Below are 17,197 nucleotides of genomic sequence, written 5' to 3'. Positions count from 1 at the left end.
TACTTGTTTGTTTTAAGGATGTTCCAAGTAAAAGGAGCAAATCTTAAATTTAATCTTCAGATTTTTTTTCTTTGTATATGTTATAATAAGGAATCCTTTGTGGATCATTGGCGGATTAGACAAGTGTCGAATTAAAAGTGCAGTTTGAATTGCATTTTCTTGAGTTCATCTTTCTGCCACCAGGGGTCAGTCCTGCATCGAGACCTTCTCCAGGAACTCCCACCAGTCCCAGCAACATCACCAGTGGCCTGAAACCACCTGCACCTGCCACAACAACTTCTCACAACCCTCTGGCAAATATCCTCTCGAAGGTGGAGATCACCCCAGAGAGTATTCTATCTGCTCTTTCCAAAACCCAGACTCAGTCAGCCCCTGCACTACAAGGTAAACTGGCATGTGCCAGAGGGACTTGAATTTTGAATGTTACGTCTCTGGCATAATACTGAATTCCAGTCCTAGGAATCCAAAGCCAAGAAATGTATACCATTAGTCCATTATTACCTTATATTTATTATTTATGATCTAGCATTTATAGAATGTCAGCACTGAAAGAGACTTTACTCTCTAGTCTGATACCATCCCTTTCATTTAAGGGGCAATATAACCTGATTAAAGTCACATATGTATTTATCCAATTAGGATTAGTGTCCAGTATTCTTTCACCTACTCCATGACATCTCTAGGGACTACATTAATTCCAGGTTTTAGTACAGGTTAGTAAATGTTGAGCTTCATATGCTTTATTTTATTTTTTTGGTCCAGTTGTGAGGCCTGAGCTCTGGGCCTGGGCGCTGTCCCTCAGCTTTTCAGCTCAAGGCTAGCGCTCTACCACTTGAGCCACAGTGCCACTTCCGGCTTTTTTCTTTTTGCTTATGTGGTACTGAGGAATCGAACCCAGGGCCTCGTGTATGCAAGGCAAGCACTCTACCACTGAGCCACCTTCCTAGCCCCTTTTTATTTTATCTTAAAAGATATAGATGAACTTTATTATACAGAACTAAATATTAAGTGATAATCCAGTTTCCATTTTGGGATACCAAAGAATTGATGATACAGTAACCTCAACACTTAAGAGTCTGAGTCAAGAGAATCTTGAGTTTGAGAACAGCCTGGGCTACATAGCAAGACTCTGTCTAGAAAAACTAAAAGGAAAAACCAAGGACATACTACAGCATATCTAGTACTACTAGTTCTAGGGCCAGTTCATTTAAGAAATTAACAGCCAGGGCTGGGAATGTGGCTTAGTGGTAGACTGCTTGCCTAGCATGCATGAAGCCCTGTTCCTCAGTACCACATAAACAGAAAAGACTAGAAGTGGTGTTGTGGCGTAAGTGCTGGAGCGCTAGTCTTGAGCAAATAAGCTCAGGGACAGTGGCCAGGCCCTGAATTCAAGCCCCACGACTGAGGGGGAGGATTTTTTTTTTAACGTTCTCCTCACTCCTTTTCTTTCCTCAGTCTGGGGTTTGAATTTGCTTGGCAGGTGCTCTACCACTTGAGCCACACATTTAGTTCTGATTCTTTTAGTTCTTTTTAATTTTTTAAAAATTATCTTTAAGCAGTTGTACAAAGGGGTTTCAATGCAACAAATCAGTTTCTTAAGTACAGTGCATCTTTATCAATGCAGTTCCTCTTTTACTATCATTCCAAAGTTAAAAAAATCTTAAACTCATTTTGTGTTTAAGCTTTTCCTGTAGATACAATTCTTAAAGAGAGGCTTTTCAGCCAGACAATAGTAGCTTATGCCACTACTCAAGAAATTTAAGATCTGAAGATTGCAATTCAAAGCCAGCTCAGGTAGACAAATTTGTGAGACTCTTCAGTTAGTTAGCAAATAGAGGTACAGTTGTGTTGGGCTGGGTCCAGTGGCTCATGCCTGTATCCTAGCTACTCAGTGGGTTCTAAGCCCAGCCCAAGCATGAAGTATGTGAGACTCTTAGCCCTAATAAACTCCTCAAAAAAAAAAAAAAAAAAAAAAAGCCAGAAGTGACACTGTGGCTTAAGTGGTACAGCACCATCCTTTAGCACAAAGAGGCTCAAACACAGCACCCAGGCCCTGAGTTCAAGCCCCAGACCTGGCAAAAAAAAAAGTAGAGGTGTAGTTCAAGTGGTAAATCTCTAGCCTTGTCCAAGAAAGTCGAGTGAGAGGCTTTTGTTCAAGCCCCAGTACCAGCACTAAAGAGGAAGGAGGAAGAGTCTGCTGTGCTCCAGTAGACAAAGCCTATCATCCTAGCTACTCAGGAAGCTGAGATCTGAGAATCAAAGGCAGCCAGGCAGGTCTGAGAGATTCCTATCGCCCATTAGTCAGCAAAAAGCTAGAAGTGAAGGTATAGCTCAAGTGATAGAGGGCTAGACTTGTGAGAGAAAGTCCTGTTAGAACACATGGCCCCAGAGTTCAAGCCTTAGTACAGGTACCTACCCCTCCACACACAAAACCAAAAAAAAAAACCCTTTTCAGATTACTACAACAGTATCATAGCATGATATGAACTCATCAGGCAAAATCTTGAATAGAACTAAATGAGAACTCTAGAACATAACCTTTGTGGATAGTAATACGGTTGTTTGCTAACAGGAAGATTTCTCCTTAACTTTTAAGAGAATTGTATCTAGCAATGTAAAGAAATATATTTACTCAAAACCTGTAAAGCAAATCTCTTATAATTTTGTTCTTATTTTGTCATCCACAGCTCTATTTGATAAGATTTTTCTACAGCTTGTTAGTGGTGAAAGATAGTTTTACCTAGGTAGCGAGATCTGAAAATCACAGTTCAAAGCCAGCCCATAAAGTCCATGAGACTCTTCTTCAATTAATCACCAGAAAACCAGAAGTGGCACTAAGCTCAGAGTAGTAGCTAGTCTTGAGCAGAAGAGCTCAGGGACTGCACCCAGGCCCCAAGTTCAAGCTTCATGACCAACCACAAAAAAAGAAAAGAAAGAAAATCTGAGTAGTATCCAGGCACCAAAAGCTGGAAATGGAGCTGAGGCTCAGGTGGTAGAGTGCTAGCCTTGAGCATAAAAGCTCAGACGGTACTTAGGCCCGGAGTTCAAGCCCCAGGACTAGCACCAAAAAATAAAATAATGAAAAATAAAATACTGGCTTAAAGCTGGAAGCATGGCTCAGTGGCACCTGTCTAACAAGCAAGAAACCCTGAGTTCACATCCCTGTACTTTGAGAAATGAAAGAAAAAAGAAATGCTGGCTTAAAGTGTTGTTTTAAGAATAATTTTGCTTCCATTCTCTTCCTACACAGCTTTATTTAATCTGTGAATGATTCTGACATTAAAATCCTCCCCTTCCTGTTGCCTTTTATTGTTGGCCTTGTTCTGGACTGTAGTGGAAACATTTCAATGATTTGCTATCTTAGATTGATAAATAGGACCCATTTCTGTGACATTTTGGCATTGCTTGCTTGATGTGAATTCCCTTTCGCTTCATATTTTGAAGTCTTATCTGGTTCCCACCAGAATGAAAAGATAATATCTAAAAAACTGACATTGTTTTTATTATACAGTAGAGGGGTGTTTTCTTTAATTCCGCTAATCTTTGTTTCTACAGGCCTGTCATCTTTACTTCAGAGTGTTACTGGGAATCCAGTTCCAGCGACCGAAGCTGCATCCCAGAACATTTCATCCTCCCCAGCCAACACAACAGTGTCTACCATGAAGGGAAGAAATCTGCCCTCCAATGCCCAGTCATTTATTCCCAAAAGCTTCAGCTATTCTCCTAATTCATCAGCTTCTGAAGTCTCTTCAACTTCTGCCAATAAGGCATCAATTGGGCACAACCCAGGGCTCCCAAGCACTACTTTTAAACTACCTGCTAATTCTCTAGGGTTTACAGGTACCCATAACAGTAGCCCTGCTGCCCCACCTACTGAAGTTGCCATATGCCAATCTTCAGAGGTTTCCAAGCCAAAGCTAGAGTCAGAGTCCACCTCCCCAAGCCTGGAAATGAAGATCCACAACTTCTTAAAAGGTAATCCTGGTTTCAGTGGCTTAAACCTAAACATCCCAATCCTGAGCAGTTTGGGGTCCAGTGCCTCAACAGAGAGTCATCCATCAGACTTGCAGCGTGGCCCTACTAGCACCTCAATGGACAACATCGATGGAACCCCGGTAAGGGATGAGCGGAGTGGAACACCTACCCAGGATGAGATGATGGACAAGCCCACGTCCAGCAGTGTAGATACTATGTCCTTGCTTTCTAAGATCATTAGCCCTGGTTCCTCAACACCGAGCAGTACAAGGTCACCACCCCCGGGGAGAGAGGAAAGCTACTCCCGGGAGCTCTCCAATTCTTCGTCTACATATCGACCCTTTGGCCTGGGCAGCGAGTCTCCCTATAAGCAGTCTTCTGATGGAATGGAGAGACCATCTTCCCTGATGGACTCTTCCCAGGAAAAGTTCTTTCCAGATACTTCTTTCCAAGAAGATGAGGATTACCGAGATTTTGAGTATTCGGGGCCTCCACCTTCTGCTATGATGAACCTAGAGAAGAAACCAGCCAAATCGATCCTGAAGTCAAGCAAGCTTGCTGATGCCACCGAGTACCAGCCAATCCTGTCCAGTTACAGTCACAGGGCTCAAGAATTTGGGGTAAAGTCTGCCTTCCCTCCATCTGTGAGAGCTCTCCTGGACTCTAGTGAGAACTGTGACCGTCTCTCATCTTCCCCTGGTCTATTTGGTGCCTTCAACATAAGAGGGAATGAACCTGGGTCTGACCGGTCACCATCGCCGAGTAAGAATGATTCATTTTTCACCCCTGACTCCAACCACAATAGCTTGTCTCAGTCTACCACTGGGCATCTCACTTTGCCACAGAAGCAGTACCCAGACTCTCCTCACCCAGTTCCACATCGTTCCCTTTTCTCTCCGCAGAGTACCCTTGCGGCTCCCACGGGCCACCCACCCGCATCAGGCATGGAGAAAGTCCTGGCCTCCACCATTTCTACCACCTCGACGATTGAGTTTAAGAATATGCTTAAAAATGCCTCGCGCAAGCCCTCCGATGATAAGCATTTTGGCCAGACCCCCAACAAGGGCACTTCCAGTGATGGTGTCAGCCTGTCCAACCTCACCCAGCCCAGTTTGACAGCCACTGAGCAGCAACAAGAAGAGCACTATCGCATAGAAACCCGTGTCTCCTCCTCCTGCTTAGACTTGCCTGATAGCACAGAAGAAAAGGGGGCCCCTATAGAAACTCTGGGTTACCATAATGCAGCCAATAGGAGGATGTCAGGGGAGCCAATACAGACGGTAGAGTCCATCCGAGTTCCTGGGAAGGGAAATAGAGGACATGGGCGTGAGGCTTCAAGGGTGGGTTGGTTTGATCTGAGCACATCAGGCAGCTCTTTTGACAATGGTCCCTCAAGTGCCTCTGAGCTGGCATCCCTTGGGGGTGGGGGCAGCGGAGGCCTCACTGGTTTTAAAACAACACCATACAAGGAACGGGCACCCCAGTTTCAGGAGAGTGTCGGCAGCTTTCGTTCCAACAGTTTCAACTCAACATTTGAGCATCATCTCCCCCCATCCCCCTTGGAACATGGGGCACCCTTCCAGAGAGAGCCAGTGGGGCCGTCACCTGCCCCGCCCGCCCCGTCTAAGGATCATGGTGGTATCTTCTCTCGAGATGCGCCCACTCATCTGCCCTCTGTGGATCTTTCGAACCCCTTCACAAAAGAGGCGGCCCTGGCTCACGCGGCCCCACCGCCGCCTCCTGGCGAGCACAGCGGAGTTTCTTTCCCAACCCCACCCCCTCCACCCCCTGGGGAACATAGCAGTGGCGGCAGTGCTGTCCCCTTTGCTACTCCGCCCCCTCCGCCCCCGGTTGACCACTCCGGGGTTATTCCCTTCCCAACCCCACCACTGGCAGAACACGGAGTGGCAGGGGCTGTGGCAGTATTTCCCAAGGACCATAGTTCTCTCCTTCAAGGGGCCCTGGCTGAGCATTTTGGGGTGCTCACAGGACCCAGGGACCATGTGGGCCCCACCCAACGGGACCTCAACGGCCCTGGCCTTAGCCGTGTACGCGAGAGCCTGAGCCTGCCCTCCCATTCTCTGGAGCACCTGGGTCCAGCCCATGGAGGAGGAGGAGGTGGGGGACTCGGCAACAGCAGCAGTGGCCCCCTCCTGGGTCCCTCACACAGAGACACCATCAGCCGGAGTGGTATGATTTTACGGAGTCCCAGGCCAGATTTTAGGCCCCGGGAACCTTTTCTTGGCAGAGACCCATTCCACAGTTTAAAAAGACCCAGGCCACCTTTTGCTAGGGGCCCTCCGTTCTTTGCACCAAAACGCCCATTCTTCCCTCCCAGGTACTGATTTGGAACCATGGGAAAGACAATTTGAACAGTTCAGAGAGCATTGGAAGTAGGAGTTTGGTTAATTGTTGTTTTTATTTGTTTTCCCTCCCTTGATTTACTTTTTTTTTTTTTTTAAATGAAGGGCCTCTTTTCCAAATTAAAAAGCTACACATATTTTACTATTCCATCTATCCTCTCTCCCACTGCACTTACTACCTTCCTTCCCCAAGTTGTTTGTATTTTTAAAAAGAAGAAATAAACACAACCAAAGCCACTGCATTTGGCCAGGGTTCTGGGGAGTGGAGAGGAAAACTAAGTTCTGTCCCATCGAATATGACTACATTGAAATGAAACTTCCCTCAGTACAGGTGATGACGTGCAATGTTGGGGTGTTACTTTGGGCTTGACCTGTTTAGTACTCCAGGGTTCCTGTCCCCTTCCTTTCTTGTACTTGCTGTCCTGCTGATAGCCAAGAGCTGATACTTTTGAGGAAGGAAATATGGGAGACCTTGGGCCTGTCCAGTTTTGTTTTGTTTTTAAAGGTACTGAAATTGAGTTCTTTGCCCTGCTAAAAAAAAATTAATTTTTTAATCACTTCTTCCTTTAAAGTACTATCAGGCCGTCATGTTACTTTGAGGTACTCTAAACCTCACTGTTCAAGTGGAAAGTTTTCCTTTTGTCCGTTGAATGGAATTCAGGAAGCTGAATAGAATTTCAAAGTTGAAAGTGTGACTACAGTATAAAAAGCTAAGAAAGGAACTGTGTTTTGTTTTTGTGTGATGTGATCTGATCTTTGTAAAAGAAAGATTAGCAAATGTTCCAGTAGTTCCCACACATCTTGTATAAGCCCTTGCCTACTGCTTCTCTTTCTTTTTCTTACTCAGTTACCATTTCTGTTTTGGCTACAAAGTTCCCATGGTTGACAGTTGACACAAAGGTGCAATTGAAATATCCCTGCATTTTTAAACAATAAGTAGACCTTAATTTTACCATTGGTCTCCCTAATGTGATGCTCAGCGGTGGTTTTCAGTAAACTTTACCTGTTAGAGAAAGGAAAATATTTTGTCTTTGTATTCCTTTTCCCCTTTCCCCAGTCCTCAATTCACCCTTGTTCTTGGTATTTCAAAGGCGATTTGGTAGTATCTTTGTATTATACCTCTTCAAGTGTGTCTTAGAAACAGGTTGGCATTACTTTGCAGGTTTTCACAGAGAAATAGAAGGACTTGATAAGTCCAAATTGACACCCCACTGCAGCTAGCAGCTTGATATATTTCAAGGCTCAAGCTTAGCTAAGTCTCCACCTCCCTCCCCCCAATAAGAAGTAAAGAACATTTGTGCCCTTAGTCATTTTACAGGAGAAGTGTTTCCTTCTCCCTGACTTAAAAGATTTGTTTGTATTCTACAACCAATACTTGGGAAAAGAGACAATCACTGTACTTGGAGCGTTTATATCTTTGTATGTAGGGACACTAAAAGGCAAATACTGCTTATTACAATTTTTTAATTTAGTATTTTACACCAAGATATACACTGATAATCTCCAGCTAGATGAATAAAACAGTACTAACAGTTTTTAAATGAATCCTAGCAAGATTCATGTATTCTCTCTGAAGTTAGTATAGAACTAACCCATAGGGTACTACAGGAATTTTTTGGATTTCTCTGTGAAATAAAAGATGGAAGAAAGTGAGCAATGTAGTAGAAGACCATTCTTTATCTCAAATCTGCTTTTAAAAGAAGGAGCAGCCTAAACCAGGTGTGCATTATAGCTTGGGAGTTTGTGTTATGTATTTCATGTTATTTATTTTAGTTCACCTTGTGTTCTGTGGTTAGGATGTGGCAGATCATTCATCTCCTTAATGCCTATCTGGTCTTAAGCCAGCTGTTCTTAACTTTAACCCTCTCAAGCCTCTGCCCTGTCTGTAGCTCTCCCCACAAAAATGCATGATATCATGACCTTGTGTGTGGGATGGGGTATATAGTATAGCAAAGCAAAAGAAGTAGAGTTATATTGAGTATTAAGACATTTGTATAGCAAAAACAAAACAAAAAAAAAGCATAAAAGAAAGTGGGGGTGGGAGTAGGGTATTCTATTTTACTTGCAAAGTTGACTTTTTTTTTTGTAGAAATTAAGTGGGATGATTTTCATTCTAGAATAAAAGAATGTGAATTCTTTCTGCTGCTCTTGTTTAAGCTAAATGTAGTGTTTACTTGAAAAGGCTCACTGACCGTTTGATTTTATCAGAAAATGTGGGGATATCAGGAAAGTAGCTTCCTGGATGTTGGGACAGGGTAATTGTCCTCAGAAGTGTGATGGCTGATACATGAAAGGAAGACACTGTACAGGTCAAAGATGGACTTTTAAGAGGTGTGTGTGTTTTGTGTGTGTGATAATTCGGTTTTACCACAAGATCCTCAGTACATTTGTTTCAGGATGGAAGTGAGGATTTGTATGAGACTGCTGGCTATTAAGGAAGTCTGTCTACAACAGTAAAAGAAGACGACAATGTATATATGTGATATAGTGAAACAAAAAGAATTCTGGTATTCATAAAACATGAAACAAAAGGGTTTTATTCTTTCTGTGTCTGTGATTTAAACTCTGTGACCATGCTCTGACTTTTGTATTTCATCCAACTTAAAAAAAATAAACATATTTTTTAAAGAATGTATTAATATAGCGTGTCTTAGCAAGGACATGATTCCATATGAAACCATATGTGAAGTTGCCTAAGGTCCTTGGTGCTCACTATAAAATCACAGACAAAGAATTCTAGTGAAAATACTAGTACTGCTTAAAATTTAGTGATACGGTATCAGAAATAAGGTCCCTGAAGTATTTTGTAAGAGATTTCTCTTAGATTAAGTAAGAGAGGGCTTTCTCCCTGCTCCCTTATGTTCTCCCTAGAGTCCAGGTAAATCATAAATTGGTTTAATTAGAGAGGGTAAAATGAACAGAATAGGACTCATCCTCCTATCACCAGGAATATAATGTGATACATAGTACAGCAAACCTTTCTCTGTCTAGACCTTGTGAATATGATAAATTTCCACAATTGCAGAATAATCACTATCAGTCCTGAAGTTACCTGTTCATGCAGAATTAAGCTTCAGCTGTTACAATTTTGAAGCTGCTGTAAATTACTGCTTCCTCCCTTTTTTAAAAAAATTGGTGGAGTGCCTGTTAATAGATAAGTTGGATTGATATTTCTCACGTGTTTAGTTTGGAAAACAAAAACAACTACATGCTTTAGAGGCAACAACGAGATCCTTTTGAAATGTGTATTAATATCATTTAATAAAATAACTAGTTCTAAAGGTTTGACATTTTTCTTTGAGGTTGGGGCTTTGACCAAGGGCCCCTGGCTGCTCTACCGAATCAAATAGGAGACAGCTCTCCAGGAGTGGAAACTGCTGCTTTGTGGTTCAGACCTGTGGTTGGAAAGTCTAAAATTTCTCCAACGAAGATCCAACATGACTGCCCAGGGCTGAGAGTGAAATCAACTACAGAGTGCTGAAAAGCCCGGATATGTCTCTGGAGATGCAATTGTATTGGCTTTCGGTGTAAGGGTATGTGGGGAAGGGAAGTGAGAATAGTGTGTACTGAGCAATTATCGGGCACACAGAAAGATGTCATAGAGCACTCATCCCTTCCTCATGACCGCTTGCACTTACTTCTTGCCATTCCTTTTTTTAAAAAAAACTCTGTCCTCAATGTTTTGTTTTCCAGATTAATAAAGTATAGTTTTCTTTGTTGTGTGGTTGACTTTCACCTCTGACCTTGATCTTATCCAGCTGCCCCTTTGACTTTTAATGGCATTGAAGGCCATCTGAGCCAGATCTTCAGGACTTGTGGGTTTTGTTTGATCTTTTGTATAATTGTGTAGTGGGTGGGGTTGAGACCAAGATGCTCAGGGAGTGGTTGGTAATGAAGTGGGATATATTGTACGAATAATTATTTCTGTGTCTTCCGAAAGTTGTACAATTGTGAAGCAAGTAGTATTTTTAAAACATAGAATTGAAGAATTGAAGCATAGGATTGAAGAAGGGTGTGGTGTGGTAAGGGTCCTACCCCCACATCTAACCTTCTCACTGCACTTTGGCAATCAGGAGTGACACTTTACCCTTCTTTCTCACCCCATTGTGTGTGTGTGTGTGCGTGCGTGTGCGCGCGCGAGCACCAATACTGGGACTTGAAATTAAGGCCTGGGTATTCTACCTTAACTTTTGCTCAAGGTAGGCATTCTACCAGTTGAACCACAGCTACACTTCTGGCTTTTTGGTGGTAATTGGACATGAGAGTCTCATGGACTTTGCTGCCCAGGCTATCTTTGAACCATGATACTCAGATCTCAGCATCCTGAATGGCTAAGATTAAAGTCATGAGCCACCAGTGCCTGGCTCCCTTTTTTCATAATCCAGTGAGGCTTAATATATGGAATGTTGGCATTAAGGGTTAAAAGATATTCAAAACAGCCCAGGCCAGGTCACTGGCAGGGTAGAAGGCTCAAAATAGCATTCTTGATTACGTGAATATGTGTGTCACAGGACACTTTAGAAATAGTCGCAGCCTGGGGACACACCCAGCAGGTGAGGGCGCACGGAGGAACTGGCTGCCTTTGGAATCTGGCTCACCCTTGTCCCTTGGGACTTTAGTTTTGTCACCTGGTTCCTATTGCTACTAAGGAAGCAACAGCTTCAAACTTCCTCTTTGGCCTTTGTGGATATGTTATTGAAAATGGCTAACTTCTTCCTCCTAAATTGTTTAAGCTAAATGTCTAACTGGTATGAGTTAGCTCCTCCTGTGTGTAGACCTAGTAACACCATGAGAATGAGTTCGGGGTATTGGGGCATTTCTAATTCTTATGAGTAACTATAGACAAGTCTGGTCAGTGGCTGTTCACAATTGCTGAGTAGTAAGTCATGAAGGCTGCATAGAAAAAGATACTAAAGGCCACCACGTAAGAGAGAGCTCTTAAGTAAATAACCTGTTCTCCCATGTAGAAGCACATGTGCATTATAGGAAGAAACAAGTGGAACATAAAACCAGATATCCAAATTACCTCTCATGCAAACAGCTTTGCTTAACTGCAAGTTTAAGAAGGGGATATAAGGCTGGGATGTATTCAGACACATATTCTATGATTGGGAAGAGGGGGTTTTAGGAATTGAACTGAGTTTGCTCTACCACTGAACCTCATGCGAACCTTTTTTTTTGTTGTTGGTTTTTTTTGTTGTTGGTTTTTTTTTTTAAGATGATTGGGTCTTCCCTTTGTTCTCACCTAGGCAACAGTCAAAAGTTGAAAGTACAAAGTGGGTGGAGAGGTTAGTGAGCCCTGCAGGACCAACAGAAACAAATAGACTGTACCTGTTTTTACTCAAAAGGGTGTTGGCTAAACCAGTCTACCCTGTACCTGTTCAGGTTTGTAGCAAATTAAAGGTTCCAGCAAATTTACTTCTTTATCCCCATTGTATCCCCTTGTGGTTTTGTTTTGTTTTTTCGTCTGTTTGGGGGCCTTAACTCTGGGCCTGGGCACTGTCCCTCAGCCCTTCAGCTTAAGGTTAGTGCTCTTACTACTTGAGCCACAGCATCACTTCCAGCCTTTTCTGCTTATGTGGTGCTGAGGAATCAAACCCAGGGCCTCATGCATGCAAGGCAAGCGCTCCACCACTGAGCCATCTTCCCAGCCCCATCTGCTTGTTTTTTAATCCTTTGCTGATTAATTTATGGTAAAAAAAGGACTTCCAACTTCCTACATTTGGTTGGGTGCATGTGGCATTTCAGTTGAAAAGAGATTGTCAGCATCCAGTATCCCCCTCTAGATTACAGTTGGAGTAGTCAGCTATTGCTGAGCACTGTAGAAGTTAATTAAAAGCTGGGTCCCATCCAACACCTTCCACTGACACTATGAAGCCCAACTTCTATACTCTCCCCTGTGCCTTTAGCAAGTGACCACTACTTTGGGCCTGAAAAGCACTTGCTAGAGGTACAGTTAATTGGTAAAACACTTGCCTACACCCTAGGTATTATGTCCAGCACTACACACAAAAAAGATAATAAAAGCATGAATCTTTTTATATTGTACCTCACGCATTAGTTTCTTAATATCATTTTGGTACAGAAAAAAATGATATTCGCTTCTAAGAGTTAATATAGGTTTGGAGGTATGTGCTGATTCCACTAAGTAGAAAATTTATCTTCAACAAAGTATTCTTAACAAATATTTTATTTATTTTTTATTTTTTTATTTTTTGGGTCCAGTCGTGGGGCCTGAACTCTGGGCCTGGGCGCTGTCCCTCAGCTCTTTAGCTCAAGGCTAGCGCTCTACCACTTGAGCCACAGCGCCACTTCTGGCTTTTTTCTTTTTGCTTATGTGGTGTTGAGGAATGGAACCCAGGGCCTCAGGCATGCAAGGCAAGCGCTCTACCACTGAGCCACCTTCCCAGCCCCCTTAACAAATATTTTAAAACTACAAAGACTCACCAGGTACTGTAGCCCAGTACTTAAGAGGCTGAGACAGAAGGATCTTGAGTTCCAAGCCAAAACTTGTCTCAAGAAATAAAAAAGTTCTTTAACCAAACTTTTTAAGCCTTTATAAACTAACTTGGAATATCTCTGCTAAGAATGAAGTAAAGCTGAGAAGTTACTAAAATTTGACTTATGCTTGTAAGACAGCCTTTACTGAGGATTCCTCTGTCCTGAACGTCTGTGGAAATCTTTTGGTGTTTTTCCTTCATACCTTTCTTTGATCTGGTAGAAAAAAGTTGGAAGACACCTTTTTTTTCTTGGCTTTTTATTGGAAACACCTCTTTGCTCTATATATTAAAGTCCTCTTTGGCAGCAAGAATCTGAATTGCTACTCAAGAGGAAAAGGAAGCCACATTGCCAAATGTGATACATTATGACTAATCTGGTTCCAGAGAAGCAACAAGGCATAACAAAAACAACTCAGATGGACCAGGCATGATTTCAGGATCATTTCTCTGTTTAGCAGGAAGCTTAAGCCAGTGGCTCACACCCCTAATCCTAGCTATTTAGGAGGCTGAAACCTGAGGGTCATAGTTCAAAGCCAGCTTGAGGAGGAAAGCCCATGAGACTTTTTTTTCTTTTTGGGTCGGCCGTGGGGCTTGAACTCTGGGCCTGGGTGCTGTCCCTCAGCTCTTCAGCTCAAGGCGAGCGCTCTACCACTTGAGCTACAGCACCACTTCCGGTTTTCTGGTGGTTTATTGGAGATAGGAGTCTCACAGTCTCTCCTGCCCGGGCTGGCTTTGAACCGCGATCCTCAGATCTCAGCCTCCTGAGTAGCTAGGATTACAGGCGTGAGCCACCAGCACCCGGCTGAAAAGGGTTGTTTTTTTGTTGTTGTTGTTGTTTGGGTTTTTTTTTTTTAACTGTATTTTTTTGTCTTTTCTTTTTTGGTACTGGGGATTGAACCCAGGACGTTGCACTTGCTAGGCAAGCGCTTTGCCACTGAGCTACATCCCAGCCTGCCCATGAGACTTTTATTTGTAATTAACAGCAAAAAGCTGTGGAGCTGTGTGGTAGAGCACTAGCTTTGAGGGGGGAAAAATAGCAGTATAGTGCCTAGGCCCTGAGTTCAAGCCCCAAGACTGGCAGAAAGGAAGAAAGAAAAGGAGGGAAAGAAATAGAGCATAAGAGTTGACAGTTCTAGGAACTAGAGAGTCAAACATCACATAGTAGGTATAATGTTTTCTGGAAGGGGTGAGGTGGAATGAGCAACAAGAAAACTTGCAGGAAGACTAATTGTTGAAATTCCCTGAGGTCAAGGCATATACTAGTCAAAAGTTGTAGAAGAATAATAAGCCATTAATTAAAGCCATTGGGTTTAATTGGCTGACTTGTTATAAGAGGTGGCATGAATACCTCTTGGCATTGCTTCCTTCCTCCACTGCAACACAGTATACAGAGGGGATGATGTAGTAGCTGATCGACATCACTCCATCATCCAACTCAGACACTGTATACAGTAAGCAGTAAATGTTCCAGGGGGTGAATAAAGGGAGCTGCCATCTAAGCGCAGCTACTTAATTATTCTGCCATCTCTACAGTCTGGATAAAAGAGGGCCAGTGGAATGATTACCATCAGTGTCTGTATTCTGTAAAGCTTCACCTAATAATTATTGAGCACCTACCATTTTATTATCTACAGTGTAACATTCCCCAGCCCCTTTTGGTACAGACCACAAGAAAAGTTTGGCCTGCCATTATGACCCTTATGAATGCTATTTTAAAATTCTTGCTACTTTCAATTGTACATATAGCTAATTTTTCTCTCTCACAGTCTTGTCTCTTTCTCTTTGTATTTCAGGATGTCCAACATACCAGAAGATGGAGCCAAGACTCATAGTGAAGCTTATGACTCACATCAACTACCCTCCCCAGAGAGAACTTCCTACCTCTCTGCAAACATAATTAAAGGGCTTTCTCTGACAACTCTGCTACCACAACCCTTGATTCCATCATCAGTGAAACTTAAGAACCAACTCCAACCATCCCTAGCCCCAGGTGAGGGGACTAATTGGGTATTACTGTGGGCCTAATAGCTGCCCTCAAGTTCATTTCCCTTCCTTACTGTAAATCTAGACAATTCTGTGTTTACTGTGTAAAATTAGTTAAATAGAACTAGTCCTGTATCCTAGATAGAACAAGATGGGAGAGAGAATAAAGGAAGTTGAAAGCTGGGATAAGAATGAAAGAAGGGAGACTGGGAAGGTGGCTCAGTGGTAGAGCACTTGCCTTGCATGCATGAGTCCCTGGGTTCAATTCCTCAGCACCACATAAACAGAAAAAGCCAGATGTGGTGCTGTGGCTCAAGTGATAGAGCGCTACCCTTGAGCTGAAGAGCTGAGGGACAGTGCCCAGGCCTGGAGTTCAAGCCCCATGACTGACAAAAAAAAAAAAAAAAGAAAGAAAGACGGCTCATGTACAGGAGTAGCAAATTTGTTGTGAACCTCTCACAGGTGACTGTGGAGTAGGTGAGGAGCAAAATCAATGACTAGAGGTAGTATGGTGTGCTGGAAGAGTGAATGCCTAGGACTCAGAAGCCAGAATTGGCACTTACTGGTTGGCTTTATTTTATTATACCAGCACTGGGGCTTGAATTCAGGGTCTGGATATTGTCCCTTAGCTTTGTTCCTCAAGGTTGGTGCTCTCCTACTTGAATCACATCTCCATGTACAGCTTTTTGGTGGATAATTGGAGATAAGAATTGCATGGACGGGGCTGGGAAGGTGGCTCAGTGGTAGAGCACTTGCCTTGCATGCTCGAGGCCCTGGGTTCGATTCCTCAGCACCACATAAGAAAAAAGCCAGAAGTGGCACTGTGGCTCAAGTGGTAGAGTGCTAGCCTTGAGCTGAAGAGCTGAGGGACAGCACCCAGGCCCAGAGTTCAGGCCCCACGACCAGACCCCCCCCCCCAAAAAGAAAAAAAAGAATTGCATGGACTTTTCCTGCTGGGTTGATATTGAACTGTGATTGTCAGATCTCAGTCTCCTTAGTAGGATTACAGGCATGAGTCAACAGTGCTCTGTGCTGGTAAGCTTTAAGTCATTTATCATCTCTGACCTTAAATTCCACATCGGTAAGATTAAGAGGTCTTGGGGCTGGAAAGGTGACTCAGTGGTAGAGTGCTTGCCTTGCATGCATGAGGCCCTGGGTTTTATTCCTCAGCACCACATAAACAGAAAAGACCAGAAGTGGCACTGTGGCCCAAGTGGTAGAGTGATGCCTTGAGTTGAAGATCTGAAGGACAGCACCCAGGCCCAGAGTTCAAGCCCCACCATGGACAAAAAAAAAAAAAAAAAGAGATTAATAGGTCTGCAGGACTATGACTCAAGCCTGTAATCTTAGCTATCTTATCCCCAACAGAAAAAGGCGGAAGTGGCTCTGTGACTCAAGTGGTAGAATGCTAGCCTTGAGCAAAAGGAGCTCAGAGACAGAGCCCAGGTTCAGAGTTTAAGCCTCAGAACTAGCAAAAAAAAAAAAAAAAATCTTTAAGCACCAAGAGTAGGAAGGGATTCGAAGAAATGACCTGTTCAGCCCAGGGCTGGTGGTTCACACTTGTAATCCTTGCTGCTGGGTAGGCTGAGATCTGAAGATTGAAGCCAGCCCAGGCAGGAAGTGAGACTCTTATCTCCAATTCCTCATTAACACCAGAACACCGGAAGTGGTACTGTGGCTCAAAGTGGTAGAGCAGCACTCTTAAGAAGAAGAGTTCAGGGGCAGGCCCTGAGGTCAAGCCGCAGACAACGGACAAAACAGACCAACAACAACAAAAAAAAAACAGTTCAGGTTCTTTGTTCCAGCCTTAAAATTGTTATATCCATTTATTACAATGGCTTCTTGTTGATGTTGTCTATTATCTTATACCAAGCACTAGGCTAGATGATTTACATAAATTTTACTTAGACAGTTGAATTACATTATTTATTTATTGCCAGTCCTGGGGCGTGAACTCAGGGCCTGGTTTTTTGTTGTTGTTGTTGTTGTTGTTTAATTCAAGGCTAGTGCTCCTCCTCTTGAACCACAGCACCACTTCCGGCTTTTTCTGTTATGTGGTACTGAGGATTTGAACCCAGGGTTTCATGCATGCTAAGCAAGCACTCTATCACTAAACCACATTCCGAGCATCAATTTATATTTGTTTTGTAGATGGGAAAACAAAATTCAGGTAAATTAAATTATTTACAAAAATTACTTCTTGACAGGTCCAGGGTTTGTTTATATTTGTTTATATGTCTGGTTCAAAAATCTCTGCTCTTGTTGCCTGCCTGCCCCTGCCGGTCTGCCTGCTTGTCCTAAGGATCATATATTAAAAACATTACGACTAAAGGGAAATTAGTATCATTTCTGGTCTGTTTCCTCTCCCTTTATTAA

General features: G+C 43.0%; 1 protein-coding gene across 4 annotated transcripts in view; it reads left to right on the top strand.

Annotated features, from left to right (window-relative positions):
* Positions 1–10,058, top strand: part of Rprd2 (regulation of nuclear pre-mRNA domain containing 2) — a 70,164-nt gene extending 60,106 nt beyond the window's left edge. For 2 of the 4 annotated variants that reach the window (XM_042681396.1, XM_042681395.1), the window contains 3 exons: positions 184–384; positions 3,556–4,737; positions 4,878–5,055. In XM_042681396.1, the coding sequence (XP_042537330.1) occupies positions 184–384; positions 3,556–4,737; positions 4,878–4,966 (1,472 nt within the window). In that variant the 3' untranslated portion in view covers positions 4,967–5,055. Of the gene's footprint in view, positions 1–183; positions 385–3,555 lie in introns of all 4 variants that reach the window. The other 2 variants (XM_042681393.1, XM_042681392.1) reach the window with 1 other exon arrangement.
* Positions 10,059–17,197: the final 7,139 nt, after the last annotated feature.

This window comes from Dipodomys spectabilis, unplaced genomic scaffold (genome assembly GCF_019054845.1).
Source record: "Dipodomys spectabilis isolate Male_0828 unplaced genomic scaffold, ASM1905484v1 ptg000069l, whole genome shotgun sequence".
Taxonomy (NCBI): Eukaryota; Metazoa; Chordata; class Mammalia; order Rodentia; family Heteromyidae; genus Dipodomys; species Dipodomys spectabilis.
This window is presented reverse-complemented; position numbering and strand designations above follow the sequence as displayed.